General features: G+C 34.9%; 1 protein-coding gene across 2 annotated transcripts in view; it reads right to left on the minus strand.

The window, feature by feature from the left end:
• Positions 1–411: 411 nt before the first annotated feature.
• LOC125834246 (phospholipid-transporting ATPase 3-like) overlaps positions 412–21,092 on the minus strand; it is a 33,341-nt gene continuing 12,660 nt past the window's right edge. The window contains exons 6-27 of one of the 2 annotated variants that reach the window (XM_049513413.1): positions 17,907–17,984; positions 17,649–17,745; positions 13,548–13,654; positions 13,178–13,243; positions 10,896–11,017; positions 10,711–10,801; positions 10,542–10,619; positions 10,323–10,439; positions 9,984–10,130; positions 9,807–9,911; positions 8,785–8,927; positions 7,881–7,982; positions 7,729–7,792; positions 7,440–7,652; positions 6,544–6,709; positions 6,366–6,445; positions 6,045–6,284; positions 4,740–4,961; positions 4,493–4,660; positions 4,012–4,371; positions 3,828–3,934; positions 412–1,010 (exon numbers count right to left, since the gene is read on the minus strand). In XM_049513413.1, the coding sequence (XP_049369370.1) occupies positions 710–1,010; positions 3,828–3,934; positions 4,012–4,371; positions 4,493–4,660; positions 4,740–4,961; positions 6,045–6,284; positions 6,366–6,445; positions 6,544–6,709; positions 7,440–7,652; positions 7,729–7,792; positions 7,881–7,982; positions 8,785–8,927; positions 9,807–9,911; positions 9,984–10,130; positions 10,323–10,439; positions 10,542–10,619; positions 10,711–10,801; positions 10,896–11,017; positions 13,178–13,243; positions 13,548–13,654; positions 17,649–17,745; positions 17,907–17,984 (3,174 nt within the window). In that variant the 3' untranslated portion in view covers positions 412–709. Of the gene's footprint in view, positions 1,011–3,827; positions 3,935–4,011; positions 4,372–4,492; positions 4,661–4,739; positions 4,962–6,044; positions 6,285–6,365; positions 6,446–6,543; positions 6,710–7,439; positions 7,653–7,728; positions 7,793–7,880; positions 7,983–8,784; positions 8,928–9,806; positions 9,912–9,981; positions 10,131–10,322; positions 10,440–10,541; positions 10,620–10,710; positions 10,802–10,895; positions 11,018–13,177; positions 13,244–13,547; positions 13,655–17,648; positions 17,746–17,906; positions 17,985–21,092 lie in introns of both variants that reach the window. The other variant, XM_049513414.1, reaches the window with a different exon arrangement.

Raw genomic sequence — 21,092 nt, forward strand, 5'->3', positions numbered from 1 at the left:
TGATTAAGCTATAATAATTACCAAACAATGGATGTGGTTATTAGTAATATTAAAGTTCGTTTAGAAACTATTTTCAAAAAACAATTACCAAACGCATTCAAGAGTTCGTCTGTCCATTCTATTTATTGATTTCATACTCATGTTCTTACCTAACACGTCGAGCAAGAATGAAGGACCTGAAATTTAAACACTATTACAACCCCTGTAACTTTGGCTTAGACCATGTATGTGTTCAAGAAATTACTAACCGTACAAACAATAGGTTTCAAATCAAGTAAATTAGACGGGATGTGGTAGAATTTTGAGTCCAAATCCATATAGAGTTCAAATCCTAGATTCACCTCTGACCAAAGGCACATAGGTCGGGGGGGGGGGGGGGGGGGCATTATCCAAACACAACCATTGTATTACTACTACAACAAGAGTAATATATTAAGCATGTTTCTTAGGAATATTCAAGCTATCAATAAATAGATTTCAGTTACTTCCACTTCCAGATAGTGTACATATTTTCTTAAACTGATTTTACTACAAGCTCTCTAAACCTAATTGTGACTATATTCCAAAAAATCACAAGGGCGAGTAAGGTGTGTGAAAGAATAAAACTAGATGACAAGATATTACACATCTAATTCTACTATAAGCTAAATTGTCTTGGGTCAAAAAAGTACATTAATGTTCAGGGAGGAAAATTTGTACTATCTGGAAGTTAGTTTTCTCGAGGTAGCTTTGACTGTGGTTTCATACTTGCTCTCCGAGCTACATCCCATGCCTTTTGGGGGATCGAGACACCAGCCTGAGATGCAAAAAATGACTCGTACCCAGGTGAATCAAAGGCAAAACCAGTATGTTTTGATTTCTGTCCGGGAAGTTGTCTAATTGCGTAACTCCTTGCTTCTTCAGGTGTAAGATCATTTCCAATCTCTAGTAACCCCATCCTACTGTCAATTTCATGCCTATGAATTTCCTGAACGATCTGATAATCATAAGGGAAAAACCATCTTTGAACCCTGGAAAAAGCAACTAGTAATGTTAGGCAAAAGCAAGACTATCAAGTTTCAATTGTTTTATAAAACAAAAAATTAACATATTAAAAGCAAGAGCATATAAGGGATTTGGAAGGGGGGGAATGTAAATATGACAGTCATTTTTGGTCGTACCAAGCTTCCAGTGGAATCAACATTATCTGTGCCAATTCCTAATTCAAAGAATAAAGCAGATCCTACTGATTGGAATTATAATGACTGTGAATGAGATGACATAGCAAAACTGCATCCATGCGAACAATGTAATCCATGCCCCCTTCATAGGATTAAACCACCACGCTTAGCAGGATAGATTGACAGACTAATTCTTGGGGCATAGCAAGGTATTCTAGAAGTATGCTACATCTTAAGAATTTCTGTTTGGTTCATTTCATAGGATGAAACACTAGGTCTGCTTACTAGTGATGACTTGAATTTTATATTGTATGTTTTATGTATATTTCCTATGTTTGAATGGGTAGTTCGATGATCTGTTTGTGGAAGTAGCTGAAGTAATGGATTATTGTGATATAGGTACAATTCAAGGGTCAAATGGAGCTAAAGGAGCTATTTAGGGCCAAGACATGGAGCAAGAAACAATTGAGTGGAATTGAAATTACAAGAACTAGATGCAATAGATAGTGCGAATTAAGGCAAGAGATGTTAGAAGTTAGAGTTGGGAGAAACAATTTGTACAAAGTAACACATAACCTTACTTCGCAGAGTTGTTCATGATCTATATGAACTTTGGACATGCTTTATGGACCAATACTTTAATTCTTGAAATCTAGTTCCAGTGGTCCGATCAATTAGTAATTCGGCCTTGCCTATGCAAAATTTATGTTCATTCTATCAAAGTTGCGCTGCACGGAATACAACCAGGGAACTGAAGCATGAACTCCAGAGTAGCCTGGAATCATCAAGTTAGTGCAATACACTGGGCTTGGCACTTTGACACAGTCCTTCCATATTTTCTCATACTTAGGCATAGATTATTTTTTTATTTTTAAAAAAAAATTGGTAATTTGTATTCCTCAGCATGAAGGGCTATGCTGGCCACCTCCAAATAGAAAATCAACAATGAGCCTAGGAAACGCAAAGTCTCAAACTAATTACAAGGATCCTAGGAAATCTACCAATTGAATTACATCATCTATATTTCCTTCTTTACACCAATAATGGAAGTTTCTATCAGACTTTTTGGAGGTTCTAAGGATTCTATAACATATAGGAGAAGATCAACAGAATTACAAAGATTTTTTTCTTTTCCTTCTTTTCTAATTGTGATGTTTTCTTCAGATAATCTTGTGATTTTGTTGTGGTTATGCTTGGTGAACTCTTAATTATAGAGTTATGGTGAACTTGTCATGAATGATATGCATCCTATTGTTAGTGAGGTTACTGATATCGTTTGGCAGCTCTGCCCTAGTATGAAAGGTATAACATAGACAAATCCCACAAACCTGCAGACCTACTAACATGCTGGATCTATTCTGGAAGTTCGATTGTGCAGAAAAAGTGATGGAAGATGGTTTCAGCTTGCATCTGGAGGAATATATGGAAGGAGAGGAACATAAGCAGAGGTGGATCCAGGATTTGAACCCATAGGGTTCAGCCTTTAAGGTTCTTCACATTTACCCGTTATGATTTTAAAGTTATGGGTTCATATCTACAATTTGTTTATAAGCTTATTGAATTTTTACTCATAAATTTATGCTTTGATTCAAATTACCGAGTTCAGATGAACCTGGTACCACAACGGTGGATCTGCCCCTAAACACAAGGTTGTTTTGAAGGATCTAGCAAATCTCATCCAGAAAATTAAGTTGAAATTGTCTACTTTTGTTTCATTTTTTATGTAAACAATTATTAGATGATGTGGTTTCACTGTTAAGACACCATAGAGGTCTAAGACGAACAAGGACATTTTTTGCTTTTTGAAATATAAACATGGCTAACAGCACACCCTTTGTGCTCTCACTTACTATAAGATTGTTACCTTTCTCAAAAAAAAAAAAAAAAAAAAAAAAAAAAAGCATTACTCTAGTAGTTAATTGGCAAGTCTTTGAGGGAGTGATATCTTATTCACATTATATTACTTAATCAACTGCTCAAGGTACCTAGCATCTGCACTGGTTCTCGCTTAGGGAGTGCTTCAGTACAAGCATTAAGATGCTAGTGTGGGGGTCTCATCCACCATGGCTTTGTGTTGAAGAGGGCTGCACAAGATAATAACTATTGCACTTAACTATAACTTTTTTCAAATCATTTTTTTCATGCATTGCTAGTATCTTTAGTATCATATCTTTTTTCTCTTTTATTTGTGCCTTTTTCTCATCAATCTCATGCTTTATTTGCAGTTGGTGCTCAAAACAATAGACCTCAGCACCTTTGTTTTAACTTTTCAACTTTGGAAACACTGGATCCAAGGAGCTAGCAATAAAAAGTTAATCCAGCAGCATGAATCCAACCGAAAAACGAAATTTGTGGTAATCAATGAAAGGCAGAGTATGGCCTGAGCCAGTTGCAAATGGTTCAACTGCATGTTGGTTCATGCTTAATTAAACTGGCAGGATGGTTACACAAATGGGGTTGGGTGTTCTCGTGCACAAACAAATTTTATTATCAGTAGACTAATATTTTCTTCAAACGAAATTCAGATTGATTTGACAATATAGTAACACAGTCCAGCTAAATCCACAATACTGAAATACCAAAAATAACTTTGTTTCGACACATAAAATACCTATCATAATATTAGTTAAGAGGACTTGAAAATTAACTTTAAAAAAAAAAACTTACCCCTGATAAATGAAGTCACCAAAAAGAGCAGCAACAGGTACAAGGAGCAGAGAGAGATAGAAATAAAATGTGCTCATCAAGGCATAGATGACCAAATAGATATTCTTCTGCAGTGGGGAGAAATATCAGAAATATTAGCATATGAACACTCACAAAAATACATTACATAAGTGACTAAACTCACCTGTTCTTTTGGCAAGGAAATACCCGAATAAATAAAGACAAAAATGAACCACAATAATATGCTCCCTCCAACAGTGATGTGATGCCATCTTGTAATTGTGTCGCACATCATAAGCAGACGCAAATTGACAGTTACAACAACACAAGTGAAAGCCATTGTACTGACATCCCACAGGCCAAATATCTTGCCTGATGAATTCATGCCCTTTGTACTCGAATCAATTACAAAATAATACAAGACCAATGATTGATATACTGCAAAGAAAGCCCAGATGACCACAACTCTCCATCTGAAGAAAGTATTTCTTATTCCTTCCTTGTATAGCTCAGGATATTTCTTGGAGAGGGAAGCACTGACATCCTAAATACACAATAGAGATGTAGCAACAGACAACAAAAGAATAACATAACAATTAGAGAATAAGCTGACTTAATTGCCATCATTCATTGTTTAGCAGCAACAAAATATAACTATTACATACCTTCTCAAAAAGCCCAAGAACAATAACAGGAAGAGCTGTGAACATCACATTATAGAGAGACTGGAACCAATCATCATAGAACCTTTGACCGGAGAATCCAGTCCGGAAGGTAAACCAAAATTGAGTCAGGGTAAATGTAAGATTCTTGTAATAAAAATATGTGACAACCTGCATGAAAAAACATCTAGATCAGTATTTACCCCAAAAGATATCATACATTTTTTGTGAACAAAGAGTAAAGGCAAACCTTGCATATTCTCAGATATGACCAGCGTCCATGGACAAGCAGTAAATCAGCGAGAAATCGGAACTGAGCTATTGCGAAATCACTAGCCATCACTGCTTGCATTCCCTCCTGTCCACTTATTCCAACACCAACATGAGCAGCTTGAATCATACTTACATCATTAGCTCCATCACCAATGCTGAGAGTTATTCTGTTTGCCCCCTTCTTAACCAAGCTTGTCACCTGAAAAGAAGTGGAAGAAGTCGCTAACACCTGATCACCAAAGGATTTGCAATCAAGAAACTCATCCTAACTTCAAAAGAAATTACAATGTTTTATCAGTAACTTGAAGAAATACACTGTTGAAACTAGAAAATACCAAAGTGATACCTGAAAAACCCTAACTTTATATAATGAGATGGGAACCCCAAAGAGAAATTTCAGAACATTATATATCTGAGGATAATGAGGTTTGGTATGTTTTTTCCAGAACATAAGATGTCTAAGATTGACGAACTCTTCTCTTCTTTTTTTTTAATATGTTATCCCGAGAATAATGAGCTTTACTAAGAAGTGATATAGCAACTCTCTTTCTTACACGAGACAGAAAGTGTAACTACCGAAACTCTTTCAACTTTCGCATCTTTGGATAAGTATTACGGTTAAGTCAGTTTACAAGATGAGAGTCGGAAAATTGAAATAAGAACTGCCAAGTGATTCTTGAATGCTTCTACTTATGTAGATGGAGTCCAGTACACTACTTTATATACTGATAATTCCCAAGACAATATCAGGAGTACCCATCTTATGTGATATGTAACTAGATAGTCAAACTCTTTCCCGCTATACCCAGCCGATTCTCGAGGACAAAAGGTATAACATTATATTTTAACAGACAAATGAAAGCTAGGTCTCTACTCCTTCATGAGGAAGAAAGGCCTTGATATCATCTAGATCGACGTATTGAAATGGAACTCAGATGATGCCTAAAATAAGTACATAGACTCAAAAAAACTTTGGTTCTCTATCTAGAGTTGCATGACGGAATAACAGAGATAAAGATAGATGACTCTACCCCCATATGTTCATAAACCAAGCATGAACAGCTCAATTTGACGATACTACAGGTCAGTTTGACAATTCCAAGGCCGATAATGCTGCAATAGGAATAAATAAAGTGACATTCAACAGAACCCAACTTTCTTGGGACTGAGGCGATGTTGTTGTTGTTGTCTATTTAACAGACAGAAAGATAGTCATAGAATGACCAAAGGCAAGTTACTACTGTTGTAACCATTCAAAAAAAGACCACCAACATGACCTCACCTGTGCTTTCTGCAAAGGAGAAACACGACAGCAAACCACTGCACTGCAATTTAAGCTTAAATTCAACAGCATTACACGAAGACTCGGGTCTAGTGCATACATCAAACACTTCCCATCAATTACTAGTGCTAATTTTGGTCCAGAAACAGAATGAAGATGCTCTTGCGCTTCCTCATAACATCTTTTAAGCTCATTCTGCACTGTTTCTTTCATAAAACGAGCAAGCTCCACTAGATCACCCTGCGGATGAACACAAAACAAATTGTTAAACAGTGTATATTTTGAAACTGACAAACATGAACATTGAAAAGTAGTGCTCACTCTATCTTCCACTTCTCTGATTGCATCAGTTTCAGAACTAATGATAAATTGTTTCATGCTGTTATTGATTAACTTGCATGCTGCAATAGATACAAATGAAACTAGGATAAGATGGTGCAAGTAGAATCAAGATTTAAAAAATGATAAAACTGTCTATCATCAATGCGAAATTGCCAACCATAAGCTATATTTATCGCTGTTTCCAATTTGTCACCAGTAAGCACCCAAATCTTAATTCCAGCCCTTGAAAGAGTTTCTATGCACTCAGGTACACCTTCTTGAAGCTTATCTTCTATGGCAGTGGATCCAATCAAGACAAGTTCCTTTTCTATCAGTTCTGCCACCTGTAAAATGCTAAATGCTTAGACTCTTTTGACCACCAACAAAACATTGACATCAACAATAACAGGAGTTAGACTTCCAAGTTAAGCACATAATTGTGAGGGTAACAACAACTATGGTTATATAATTATCACCCAATAAATTACTTCCATCCATTTATATTTTGTGATTTAAGAATGGAGACAATATGAATAGGAGCTTAAAATTTAAAATAAACCATTTAGTAGTCATATTTTATGCAGGTGATAGATACATTATCCCAGTCTCTAGGATGATCACATTTTTTTCTTCTTCTTTGTTTGGATAAAGAGTCTAGAAAGATTACAGTTGGCAAAACAACTTCAGGTGTGTTTCTCAAGGCAGGAACCAGGGTCGAGAAAAAGAAAAACAAGAAGCTTTTAATAATCAGGACTACACAGTGCAATACATGAGCAGTGTATTTGGCATCACAAACTGACAAAAGAAAACCAGCTCTCTTTAATTAAAAAAATTGTTCGATGATGAGCATATTATGGCTAGAACAAGCAAATCTGATGGAAATTAGGACTTAAATGCATAAGAACATAATTGCACTTCGCCACTCAAACTAAAATGACATCACTACAAAACAGATGGATAAACAATCAAGACAAAAGTCAATCCCAAAAAGAAAGCAGAATCAGAACAATTAAAAAGGTGCAAATCTGGAAAGAAGATACAAACATAAAGGGAAATACATCACACTATGCTAACCTCATCCAATTTCTTCTCACGGTCCCGGAGAGAAGATTTTGCTTGAATGAATTTCTCATTCCATTTTTCATACTCATCGGGGGTTACATCTCTATAAGCCAAGCAAAGTGTCCGAAGTCCAGCAGCCCCAAATTGCTCCAAGTGTTCCCTAGTTCTTTTCCTCAAATCATTGTCTCCGTCACGCAACCTCTCATAAATTACATTATCTGCACCCTGAGAAAAGTAGACTATGATAATTTTCTTACTAGACTAATCTCCTAGAATGTATCTTTACATATAAAGTTCCTACCTTACAGTAGAGAACCAATCTGCCTTCAGGATAGCGACATACAACAGACTGGCGCTTTCTCGTACTAAACACGAAACAAATAGATAATGGTCAACCAAGTTACCATCATGCAGGTAATCAAAATTGATATACAAGCTAGGATGTACTGACACCTGTTGAATTCAAGAACATTTAGAATCTCATAAGGAACATCTTGAATCTTCCCCATCTTTTCAACATGTGACTCACGCACATAAATCATAGTTGGTGTACGTCTGCAGAAAATTTTATAGTCATGGTTAAAAGTGACCCAGCTGAAAATAGAAAAGATAGCAGTAACAGTTCCACAAAGCAGTATGACAAAACTCTTTGCAGAATCTGACACCTCGAAGATGTTTAGTAGAAGAACTCTAGTCCTAACACAATGTCCTTTGGATAGATATCTTCCACTAACCATCGCACAGCTAACTTTTCTTTTGTTTCTTAAAGTTGGTCTATTACTCGCCAAAAAAAAAAAACAATCTAAGTTCATCAATATCTGAGAAAAATAACGCACGTGACTCAGAAGTAGCCCACCATAAAGAAACAAAAACTATCTATTTTATTAGCCTATCCATCAATTGGAACTCTCTCCGCCCCTTCCCCGAGAACTCACCTCTGAAGCTGGCACCAGGAGCGGCACCTTACTGCAAATGTTGCGTGATGATTCTCTCATAACATGCTTGAATTAAATAAGTAAATAACAGCAGGAACCGGATACTACAGTGGCTTTCTGATGACAAGTACTCTCCAATCAGATAATGACTTACATATATCAGCTCTATTCTCTTCACACATGCCGGAATAAAATAACAAGAGAAACCAGATTACTGCAACAGCGTCCTTACGACGAGTGTGCTCTCATCAGATAAGGACTATTTTCACTACTTTGATATGTAAAAAAACTGCATTACTGAATCTTCCAACCTAATGGTGTATGTTAGTAACCTTCTACATTTATTTCATAGACGAAGTTTCAACAAAAGAGAGCCTTAAGGCAGACAACACAAATGTAACAGAAATTCTAAAGACACGCACTTGTAAAAGAAGAAGCCAAAGTTCTTTGCTGCTACAACCAAAGCAGACTCATCTGGGGATGCTGCTTGATATCGTATTTTTTCTGGGGTCTCTTCACCTTCAGGAAGAACAGTATGGCATATAGCAAGGCATTTGAAAAATTCCTGAACAAACAACCTTGGCCTCATTAAACTAGCAATGTAGTTGCTAGATAAATAAGTTTAGTGTACCCATGTGAAAGCTTTCTGCACAAGGACAACTCAATATGAAGCTGAAAATTTACACACAAGAAGATACCCTGCAAGTTTAAACTCCCAAGTCCCTTCATAAAATCTTACCTGTTCTTTTTCCATCATCTTAAAATAATTTTTTCTTTCCTAAGAAAGAAAGTTCTATGATATATTATATGATAGAAGAAGTTACATCCGACTCACTTCAACCCTCGTAATATAATGTTATCTATTTTGATACTATACAATCAAAAACACAACTAGAAGCCCATATTTTCCCCAAACAAAACCAGATCACATATATCAAGTCAAACATGGACATTGAATTTGGAAAGAAATGGAAGTACAAACCACAAAGTGCTATACTATTAATTGAAGCCTTAGATTACAATTGTGGAACCACTTCATCTAAAAGTAGCAAGGAGGAACTCTTAATTGCATGATCTGCCTCTCTAAAAAGGTTTATGTTATTGAAGGATACTTTATTGTTTGTCTAAGTCTACACAGAGATAATTAACATAAAAAAAATGACAGAGAAGAAAGCAAGACGATAAAGAAATACAAATTTTCACTACTGATCTAGTGTTGCTTAAAGATTTGGGTGAATTTGATACCACAAACTTCATAAGTAAGAAGCGGAAAAACTTAAGATTCAATTAAGAAAACAAAATATTATAAAGACAGAATTTTATTTTATTTGTTTATCTTTTAAAAAGCTAATCCGTGATATTTGATTGTTCAAATGTAACAATTATTACTATAAAAGGAACTCATGTTCCCCTTTTCTTCCACACATGATAATCAAATATTTACCCTGCATGAATCAGGATTAGGTTCATTCCTCCAGGCACCTCGCATCAGCCTAGCGTCATTAAAATTGAAACCTTTCTCTCGTGCTTCTGTTGATGATTTCTTAACCTGTAACAATTCTCTAGATCAATACAAGACAGAGCCATGAATCTGCCATATCTTGCCCAAGAATATATTTACCTCAACTTTCAGCCCATTTCGCTGAGCAGTTCCCATCTCAATTTCACTAACACCTGTACCATATATCTCTCCACCGATTGAACACTTGAAAAACTCCATCAAGTTCCTCGTAAGAGTTCCAGTTTTGTCAGAGAATATGTATTCCACCTGTCCATAAAGTAGTTGTCAATGGCTCAAAAACTCATTTGTTAAGAACACACTGCGTTTGCTGAGGGGAAAAACTGAAGAAAATACTGTTGTTTACTTCTTGTGCAAAACTACTGTTAATGTTAGTGCACATAGAGGTTGTCTAAACAAATTAATTTCAACAACCACTTCATAACAGCATTAAACATTTACCTGCCCAAGCTCCTCATTCAAATTAGATGTTCTTGCCTGAGCAGCGGTATTACTCTCAGCATGGTACATGTGCAAGTCGTTATTGATGAATTTATTGGATTGTACAAATTTAATCATCTGAAAGTGAAGAACAGAAAAGAGAACCAAAGCGGATGGAATATTAGATAAAAATTCAGCAAAGCAACAAAATAAAATACAATGAAAACTGACATAATCTACCTCAACGGAGACATAGAGAGAGATTGGAATAATCGGTGAATACAAAGTGATTAAGGTGAACATGGTCAAAACTGCAACCTGAGCAGACAGCAAAAGAGAAATTAGAGACAGAAATATAACTACTGCACAGCCAAATGAAAGATGATCAAGTCAGAAAATATATGATTACCACAAATCTATTGTCCGGGTCGGACTGTGGATCTGCATTTTTGCCAGTTTCGAAGCGCAAATAATAATACTTCTTATCTATAAAGATACCGCTGCAAAATTTCAAGCAAATCCAAAATTTTCAGCATGGAGGAGAATATAACAGAAGTTCCAACATGGCAGAATGGGTATAGCAATTGATCAAACCTGCCTATGGCTCCCAAGAGACACATGCACAAGAGAGTGCTAAAAAGAGCGATAATAAGTTTGTCAAGTTTCTTCTCCAAAGTGCTTCTCTTGGAAGGAATTTTCATAGAATTCATCATAACCTGTAGTTAAACTCATTTGGCAGAAGCAACTGAGAATAAGAACCAAAGTGAACAGCCAAGCAACAAAGGCCATGTGAGAAATATATGAGAAGAATATTATTGAATTGTTGTGTTGTTAACATTATTACATTGAGACCCTATTTATAGACCCTAGAATACAATCCTTTCCCAAGTAGGATACTATTTAGTATTCCTATTTCTATTTCTATTACTATTCCTATTCTAATAGGAGTGTATAAACCTATTCCTATTCAAATAAGATTGTATAAACATCAAATAGGATTGTATAAACATATTCCTATTTTAATAGGATTGTATAAACCTATTCCTATTCTAACACTCCCCCTCAAGCTAGTGCATACAATTCATGTACCTAGCTTGTTACAAATGTAATTAACACGAGGACTGATGAGGGGCTTGGTGAGATATCTGCAAGTTGATCACTCGACTTCACAAAATTGACAATCAATCTCAATGTGTTTGGTCTTCTCATGAAATACTGAATTTGATACATAATGCCGATAAAACACTGAGTGATAAAATTACAGTGTTGGAACTTCCCAAGCCAAGCTTGCAAGGACTGTTTCAGACCATAGAGTGACTTACGTAATCAACATACAAGGCTACTAAACTCCCCATGAGCAACAAAATTAGGTGGTTGCTCTAATAGACTTCTTCACAATGCAACGGTCGTTGTAAGTGCTCAAAATCTAGTATAAAGTATATGGATCATGTTGAAATCAATAGACGAGTCGATATCAAACAAGTCACCGAAAAACTGGCCAGAACATGCTCATATGTCGGAGTATTAGATTTGATGGCTAAAAGTGGTCACAATCTAAGAAATAAAATTACATGGGTAGGGTCAGAATGATGCCACAACCCAACTAGAAAATAGAAATAATATAGGATAGTTCGAATTGATGGAACAACCCTATTGAAAAAGAGAAATAATATGGGTAGGGTCGGAATGATGGCACAACCCTGCTGAAAAAGAAAAATTATACGGGTAGGGTTGGAATGATGGCACAACCCTACGCAAATCAGATTTGAGGAGTCACTAGAAAGACGAATGAAACTATGCAAATCAAATTTGAGGAGTCACTGAAAAGACACATGATGCTATGCAACTCAGATATGAGAAAATAGTTCGGAAAAATCCACGGTACTACACAAATTAAATATGAAAAGTAGTTCGGAGAGATGCACAGTGCTACGCAAATCAGATATGCAAAAAAAAGGTAGTCACCGGAAGGATGTCACGGCGCTACACAAATTATATATGAAAAAGTAGTCACTGGAATGATGACATAGTGCTACATAAATTAAATATGAAAAAGTAGTCACCGGAATGATGACACAGTGCTACAAAAATTAAATATGAAAAAGTAGTCACCGGAATGATGGCACGGTGCTACACAAATTAAATATAAGAAAGTAGTCACCGTAATGATGGCACGGTGCTATACAAATTAGATGTGAGAAAATAGTCACCAGAAAGATACACGGTGACCCAACTTTTGCTAACATAATTGTTGGCCAGATGGGCGGCATATATGAGTAATAGCCGCCCGCCGGCAGCGGAAGCTCTTAGATTTTCTACCAAGATCGTAGAGGCTCTGATACCATGTGAGAAATATATGAGAAGAATATTATTGAATTGTTGTGTTGTTAACATTATTACATTGAGACCCTATTTATAGACCCTAGAATACAATCTTTTCCCAAGTAGGATACTATTTAGTATTCCTATTTCTATTTCTATTACTATTCCTATTCTAATAGGAGTGTATAAACCTATTCCTATTCAAATAAGATTGTATAAACATCAAATAGGATTGTATAAACATATTCCTATTTTAATAGGATTGTATAAACCTATTCCTATTCTAACAGGCCACAAAGCAAAAAGAAGCAGAAACCACAACATAAAATATCATTTAAAAAAAGGTTGCTACTGTAACTTTATACCACAAATGCAGCAAAATAGTTCGAGAGAACATCATTACTGAATAGATGATGACATTAACCTACTTCTTTGAAACTTCTTGACAAGAATGCTATATAAAGGTATGATGATGCACCCTCAAAAAGAGAACAACAGAACAAAGAAAAGGGTAGAGAAAAGGCTAAATTATAACTTCAATTAAGATGTAATACCTTTGTTTCATGCCCAGTGAAAATGACAGCCCCAACAATGTACTGAGTGTTTCTCAGACTGCAACCCTGGAAGAAATACAGCGATATCAAGAAGAAAACATGAAAGTAAAATTCACCAAATGTACTATGAGTTAGAGAAGAAATATCACAATTAGCAGACAAAAGGTCAAAGATAGGTCATAAAAAGGAATTGACACAACTAGATCATGGTCATCGTGGATATTTGCTTGAAGATGCATTTACCTTGAACTATAACTAAGACACAACTTATGCAGTACTTTTTTCTTATAAGTGTATAACATACAATACTTAAAACCAGAGCCATAAAATAAAACAAATTGGAAAACAACATAACAAAAAGAGTTCATACCCGTAAAAGAAGTTGGTTTGGACTAAGTGGTAAGGTTTGCTTTTGAATTATCAGATTGCCAGTGAATGTGTACAATGAGTTATTAGGTTGCTCACATTGTAACTCACCTGGTAAAAGAAAAATGCAGGAGATCACATCAAACACGCCATTGTATAAGGGTAAAGTATTCTTAAAGTTGGAAACAAATTGATCAGGCTTTCACTATAGAACAGACAAAATTGATATTCGTCATCATAATTCTGATATACCATAAGCAATAACATTTCTGCTGGGAAGCATCTGCAGGAGATCATGATACACATGGTTGCACATCTTAAAGGTTTTTAAAAAACATCTTTCTTTGACGTATATAGACTAGTTCTTGAAAAATGCATTGCATGTTGTATCCTGTGTTAGTTATTACTCCCTCCATCCTAATTTTAGTGTCTTACTTTCCTTTTAGTTTGTCCCAAAAAGAGTCTATATTTAGCAAGTTTTCCAATTCTAAGATCCTACATGGCAAGTTTAAGATCACAAGTTTTAAAGGACTACACACATCTTTAATTTAAGACCACAAGATTCAAAAGTCTCCCTTTATTTCATAAATTCCATGTCCAAACTAACTAGACACTTAAATTGAGACGGAGGGAGTATTAAATTTGCATGCAAAATATTTTTCCAAGGATCTGATATACATCGGATACCATCAAACCACACAATTAAAATGTGTTTTTACATCAATATTGAACAAATACTACATAACACAAGTTTAATACCTTCCCTGTTATTTTTTCCAGTATTTAGGACCTTGAAATTAACTAACTATATCATCCTACTTCTGAGTAATTTACATTATTATGAACGTCCACAAATTTGTCTGGAAAATATTGGAATTGTCTGCCAAATGATGATGATGATGATAATTTTTGTTGCATAATATATGGTGATATGATTCTATTTGAGCTAAAATAAATTATTTTTTACCAATTTCAAAAACAACAGATTTCTAATGTATTTCGTAGATGTCTGTTTTCTTTTCCTTTTTTCATCTCAACCCGATAAACCGTTTTGGGAGAGACTCTAATTAAAAAATCAATTAAACATCTTTTGACTCCACAAAGATACTTAAAGATAACTAACAACACAACAAAAGTAGGCAGTCATTAGAACTATAATTAAATTGAAGGGCAAGAAAATACTCCGTGCATCTCAAATTGAAGATTGTTTCCCGGATTGGAAGTTAATATGCTTAATATTTTAATTTTATTTAACTATAATTAACTTGATATTTCAATATAATTAAGATATTTGAAAGTAACATAAATTTTCTAAAATTTGATACTAAACACGAATGACATATATGAACAATAGAAAATTTAACTTTTGTAAATGGAAAAAAGAATATTAATCTTTAAGATGATTAAACATTTAATAGTTAAATATGAGTTTCAACACGGTTGTCATGAATGTAAAGTAGAGATGAATTAGCAGTTTAATCTTCCTTGTCGCAGTGCTATAAATGAACAGTTTTATTCCTATTTTTATAACTCGCATATTTTTATAAAATATATATAGTTAAAATTCATCATTTTGCGATACAATATTTTTTTAATAATGACAAGAGATACTGCACATTTGCTGAACCAGAAATATCAAATCCAAATAATTTATTCAAATATAACAAAAAGGTTAACACTTTTTTTATCCAGACTCAAATGTATATCTATTACCTTGTTAGTTTAGATTACTAGGCAACAAAGTTAATAAAAGATGACAAAGAGCTCATTGTTAGACAACTTTATATATCTCAGAAAGTCTTCTACCTAGTTGATGCTTACACTGCACACACACACACAAAAAGAAAACCATATGAATAGTTGAATAAACATATAGAAAGAACGATGAAAGAATATACACAAGCATATACTAAAAGCGGTGACTGGAGCGTCTGGTGCATCAATTTTCTCTCCTTTTCCTTTTAATATTAATTTAAATAGACCTACATTGGCTCTTTTCAGTTGATGTTAATTCAACATAATATTCTTCATGTGCTCACAAATTTGGTTTATTTCAACTTAAGATGCAGTAAGCTAGTAAGCTAGAATACTGATTAAAGAACGATCAAATCCCATTTGATATTTTCTTAATAAATCACTAGGGGTCACATCCGGAGTTTTTTGTGATAAGAACGTGCCATCAAAACTAAAAGGTAAGTTCTACGGAGTGACAATGGTTAGAGCAACTATGTTGCATGGGGCAGAGTGTTGGCCAGCCACGAACACTCATGTCCAAAAGATGAAAGTAGCAGAAATGAGGATGTTGAGATGGATGAGATAAGATTAGGAATGAAGAGATTCGGAATAAGAGTGGCCGCCGTGGTGGAGAAGATGCGGGAAGGGAGGTTGACATGGTTCATACATGTGCAGAGGAGATGCGTAAATGCCTCAGTGAGGAGGTGTGAGGGGCTGGTCATGGTGGACCTAAGGATAAGGAGAGGTAGGCTTAAGAAGTCTCGGGACAGGTGATTAGGTAGGATAAGTATAACTTCAGCTTACCGACGGCATGACCCTTGATAGGAGGGTGTGGGGTTCGAGTATCAAATTAAAGGGTTAGCACGTCGTGGAGCGTATATCTTTACTGTATTAGGAGTATTAATATTATTTATATGTTTGCTTATTCTTTGACCTCTAGTATTACCTGACTGTTTCTTTCACTTTCTTTATTATACTATTTTGTTGTTGTTACAGGTTGTTATTACTGCTTTGTTCAAATTTCCTTGAGCCAAGGGTTTATCAAAAACAACCTTACCTACCCTCACGAGGTAGGGGTAAGGTCTACGTACACTCTATCCTCACAAAAACTACCATTTCTAAAAGACAATTTTCAGGAATTTGATCATGTATCTTATGCAAATTGAGTATGAATATTTACATATTTTGGAAGTAAACATAGCTCAAAAGTGCTTATTGACTATTTTTTTCATTCATTTCTTATCATTCACCTGTTTTACATTATTTGACATGAAAATATAGACGTTTTTAGTTTCATTCTTCCTTCATGTTTATTTTATTAGAACTCAGTACAATTATAGGAAAAAAAACAAATTAATCCTTCCTATATCAATATTAATTAATTAGTTCAGAACACCAACCATAAAAGCCACATTGAATAACTAAGTATAATTATATTATAAAATAAACAAAGAGTTGCGTCTTTTTTCTCACAATGAGTTAGGTCCTTTCAATAAAATGACTAAACATTTGAAAAGTTCTTTCCTAACGACCAAGTAGTCTCTTAGAAAATTAGTTACTTAATGAAAGAACAAAACTATATAGACAAGACAAGATAAATCAATACTTTGTAGTTTTTATTGAATTATTATTATTATTAAATGTAGTTGTACATTATTAAAAAGGTATAGTGGTCTTTCAGCTTTTTAGTTCATGTTTTCCACTCCACTTTTATAATAGTATAGATATATAGCTTTTTAGTTCATGTTTTCCACTCCCCAATTCTATAATCGGATCTATTCTTTTCCTGAAAAAAAAAAAAAGATATATAGAGATTTTTTATTTAATTATTATTCTTAAATATATATTATTAAAAGGGTATTTTGGTCTTTCAACTTTTAGTTTAGGGCTTCCCACTTTTATAAAAGTATATAGAAAGAGAGATAAGAGAGATATATATAGCAGATAAATATTTGAATTTACATGTTCATCTCATGGATGGTCCGTGCACAATGGCTTGACTTGTGCACTTCATGCTGAGATCTGAAGATATATTAACCAGATATGAACTTAGAGGTGAAGTAGTTGTAACTAAACAGCGACTATCTGTGTTACAAAGTACATTTTAAGAAAGAAACCAGCTATAAAATAGCCTCGCTTAACTTTTCATGGCCTAAAAACAAATCTAGCACATCGAAGGATATCAAGCAGCCTGCATTGGAAAATCTGGAAAGAAGGAATGCAGCATGTCTATTTCGAAGGCTATATGCTACATGTGGATCTTCCACTAGACTAGAAGTAATTTCATTGCGCTAGTACTACAAAATGTCAAAGTTACAGGCATTATCATGCAAAAACATTTGATTGGTCAACAGCAGCAGAGAAACCAAACCTCTGAATGTAGATATTTTCTCAGGAGACACATAATCCCAGGTCTTCTCCAGTGCCTTTCTGATCTTTAAATTAGTTTCACCATCCAAATTTGCCGTCTGAGTAAATCCATGTGCCAGTTAGGAAAGAACAGGATGAAAAAGATGAGAACCAATATATTTATTTATGATATTATCCAAACACCTCTTCTCCAAATAATTTAGATCAACCTATCTTTTCGGACAAGTAAATAAGAAACTAGATGTGGATCAAGTACAACCTCAATGTAGCAGACCCCATCTGGGTTTGTGCTGGCAAGAAAAATAAGATCTGCCGGAAAGAACTCATCCTGCTTAACCTGCAAGAAAAAGGAGAGCTTGTACAAACTTACATTTTTTCGAATAATGAAAAGAACTGCCTCTCATTGGTCTTCATAACTTGTATAAAAAACCAAAGTGCTAAAACTACATTTGAGGAACAGGATTGAATTCCTTCCCAAATCAAATATTTAGGGAGGAGTTAGTAAAGAGCATTTTCCATTTGTGAGGTGCGCATCCCGAATGTCAATCACATATCTGTAATGGCCTATTCCCATGCTGAAAGGACAATGACTAAACTGAACAAGCAGACTGTATTTTTCATAGAGCACTTCAGATTCAACCATATTGAAAAGCTGTAACATTCTAAATAACTGGAGGTCCACGCTCCTCTCTTCTTCTTTTTTAATCATTAGGTCCAATAACAACAACAAACCCAGTGAAATCCCAAACTGGAGTCTGGGGAGGACAGAGTGTACCTTACCTCTACCTCGTGGAGGTAGAAAGGTTGTTTCGGGAGACCCTCGGCTCAAGTATTGCATATCAGAGCAGTAAGAAAAAGAAAAGACAAGAGTAAAGAAGACATGGAAAATAAAAGAGAAAGTATTACATAGCGTTCAGAGCAAAGGAACACTAGCAATAGCAAAATAGTGCGACAACTAAAGCACAAGAAATAACATGTAGTAACATATAATGAAGGACAAAAAACTACACCGGATACTGCTGATAGTGATGTGCAATGAATGAATAGTATAATCAATAATCTAGCACTAGTGTTTTAAAAGGCAGGGGCGTGAGGTGAGATGTTTTACGCAACACGGGGTTAAACCATAACACGAGGCATAAGTCTTATGGATCTTCAGGGCGTGTCTCATATATCTTTAATTTTACAATTTTATTACTAAGTAAATAAACAAAAGTAAATTTAAGTTACCAGTTTTTTTTAAAAAAAAAGTAAGTCTCTCAATAATTTTGCAAATAAATTCAAATACATGACCAATAATATCGAAAAAAATATTATAATTATTATTTGAGATAGGCAACAACACTAAAAATGATAATAGTTGAGATAATCATTAAAATGAAATTATCATCCACTCCATCATCGATCTCCACATCTACTAGTCTTTCCCCATCCTCAACTAATATTTGAATTGATTTTTATTAATGTATTAAAAAGGAGAAGAATAAAATGTGTAAGAGCAATGACAAAAACTGGATAAAGTTGACTCACGAATATAGTGTTATCGAATTCCTATCCTATTCAGGCATAATCATCTAAGAAAACTATTTATAGCAGTGTCATTTTATATGAGAATCATTTTCCCTATTTATATACTTGAGAAAAAATCACTACAACGTAAAAACATGATAGCATAGAGTATAAATATCATTACACCAAAATTAAAAAAGAAACATAGCAAATATATTTTTAAAATAACAAACATCAAATTTAACACTCAAGGTGTACGCTTTTGCTTCCGGAGCTTACGCCTCAAATTCTAAGGCGTACGCCCTATGGATCTACGTCTTCCATTTATGCCCCGAAACGTTTTTAGTACACCCCACCCCGAGACTCTCCCCAAAAACACCTTTGAAAACACAGTCTAGCACTTTTGCATAATTGAAAGTGAACATTAATTGTATCGTGTTTTCTACAAATGCACTTTAGTTCCACCAAGGTGAGAAATGTAAGGTTAAATAACTTTTGTTTCTTTTATTTGTCATTGCCTTCATTTCAATTTGTTTGTCTGATTTTGATTTCACATTCATATGGAGTTAAAGAAAGTAAAGAAGAAATTTTTGACTTAAATTAAAGATATGCAGAGTGTACCGATATGTCTTTAATGTTGTGGTCTTAAACATATCATATAAAAAGTTGGAATTAAAAGGTCGTCAAAAAGGGAAAGAGACATTCTTTTTGAAATGGACTTAAAAGAAGAGTAAGACGAACAAATGAAACAAAAGGAGTAGTAAGTTTCCATAGAACATCTGGAAAAGCATGGCTCCCACCAAGATTAAATGTTTCAGCTGGTTAGTGGTGAAGAGAGCATGCCTTACGCATGAGGTTCTACAAAAGAAGGGGAGAGTAGTAGTGACAAGATGTTTTTTGTGCAATGAAACTAGAGAGACAAACAACAGTGTTTTTTTGCATTGCAAGTTCACTACACAACTGTGGAACCTGTTCCGCAGTCTTACAAAGACGGAATAGACAATGCCTAAACATACTGCAGATTTGATGAGCTCCTGGATGAGAAGAGGGGGGTAGCAAGAGTCGGAAAAAATGGTGGAGGATAATACCGCCATGCATATGGTGGACACTATGGAAGGAAAGGAATGGAAGATGTTTTGAAGACAAGATCAAGTTCATTAATGATGTGAAATGGAACTGTTTAGTGTCTTTTTTTCTTGGTGTAAAGGAAATTGTATAGAGGAAGCAGATGAGATGATAGCTTTCTTAGGTTAACCTTACTACCTTGTAATTTTTGGAGGTGGTCAGTATTCCTTAACACTGAAGAACACAACAGTACTAATGTAACATCTCGCACCTAGAAACGACTATAAAGAGTTTAAAATATGAAAATATTGATTTTTGGAAAGAAAAAGGAAATCTGGAAATTTTGTCTAAGTTAAGAAAGTGAGTTTTGGCCATTTTCAAACGGCCATAACTCCTAGCTCAGGAGGAGTTAGAAGTAGCTCTTGACATGTTTAGAAAGCCCTTGGAGAGATCTTTCGAACGCCGCCGAGATTGCACGATTTCGACTTCGTATGAGTGAGATATGCCTTCTGAAAGTTGGGTTGTTAGATCGAGGAAAGTTTCAATTCGGATTTAGGGAAAGGCAAAGTAGTCTTTTCTCTAATTAATTTCCTAATTCGTTTTTAGGGATTTATAGGGGTAAAAACAGAACTTAATTCAGTTTTGAAAAGTTAGAATACGCTTAGGGCTTGGAGAAGAGAGAAAGAAAGAAAGAAAGAACGGGAGAAGAAGGCAAGAATTAGCCAAGATCATTTAAGATTGCGAGTGGAATTCGTCGGGGGTGATCCCTATTAAGGTATGTGAGATTTCTTTCGTGTTGGGTTAGTTCACCCACACACTAACTTGTTTCAATTCAGCGAAATTGGAGTTGTTTGAATGTTAAGAAAGTGAA

This window comes from Solanum verrucosum, unplaced genomic scaffold (genome assembly GCF_900185275.1).
Source record: "Solanum verrucosum unplaced genomic scaffold, falcon-dt-bn FXZP01000026.1, whole genome shotgun sequence".
In the NCBI taxonomy this organism is placed as follows: domain Eukaryota; kingdom Viridiplantae; phylum Streptophyta; class Magnoliopsida; order Solanales; family Solanaceae; genus Solanum; species Solanum verrucosum.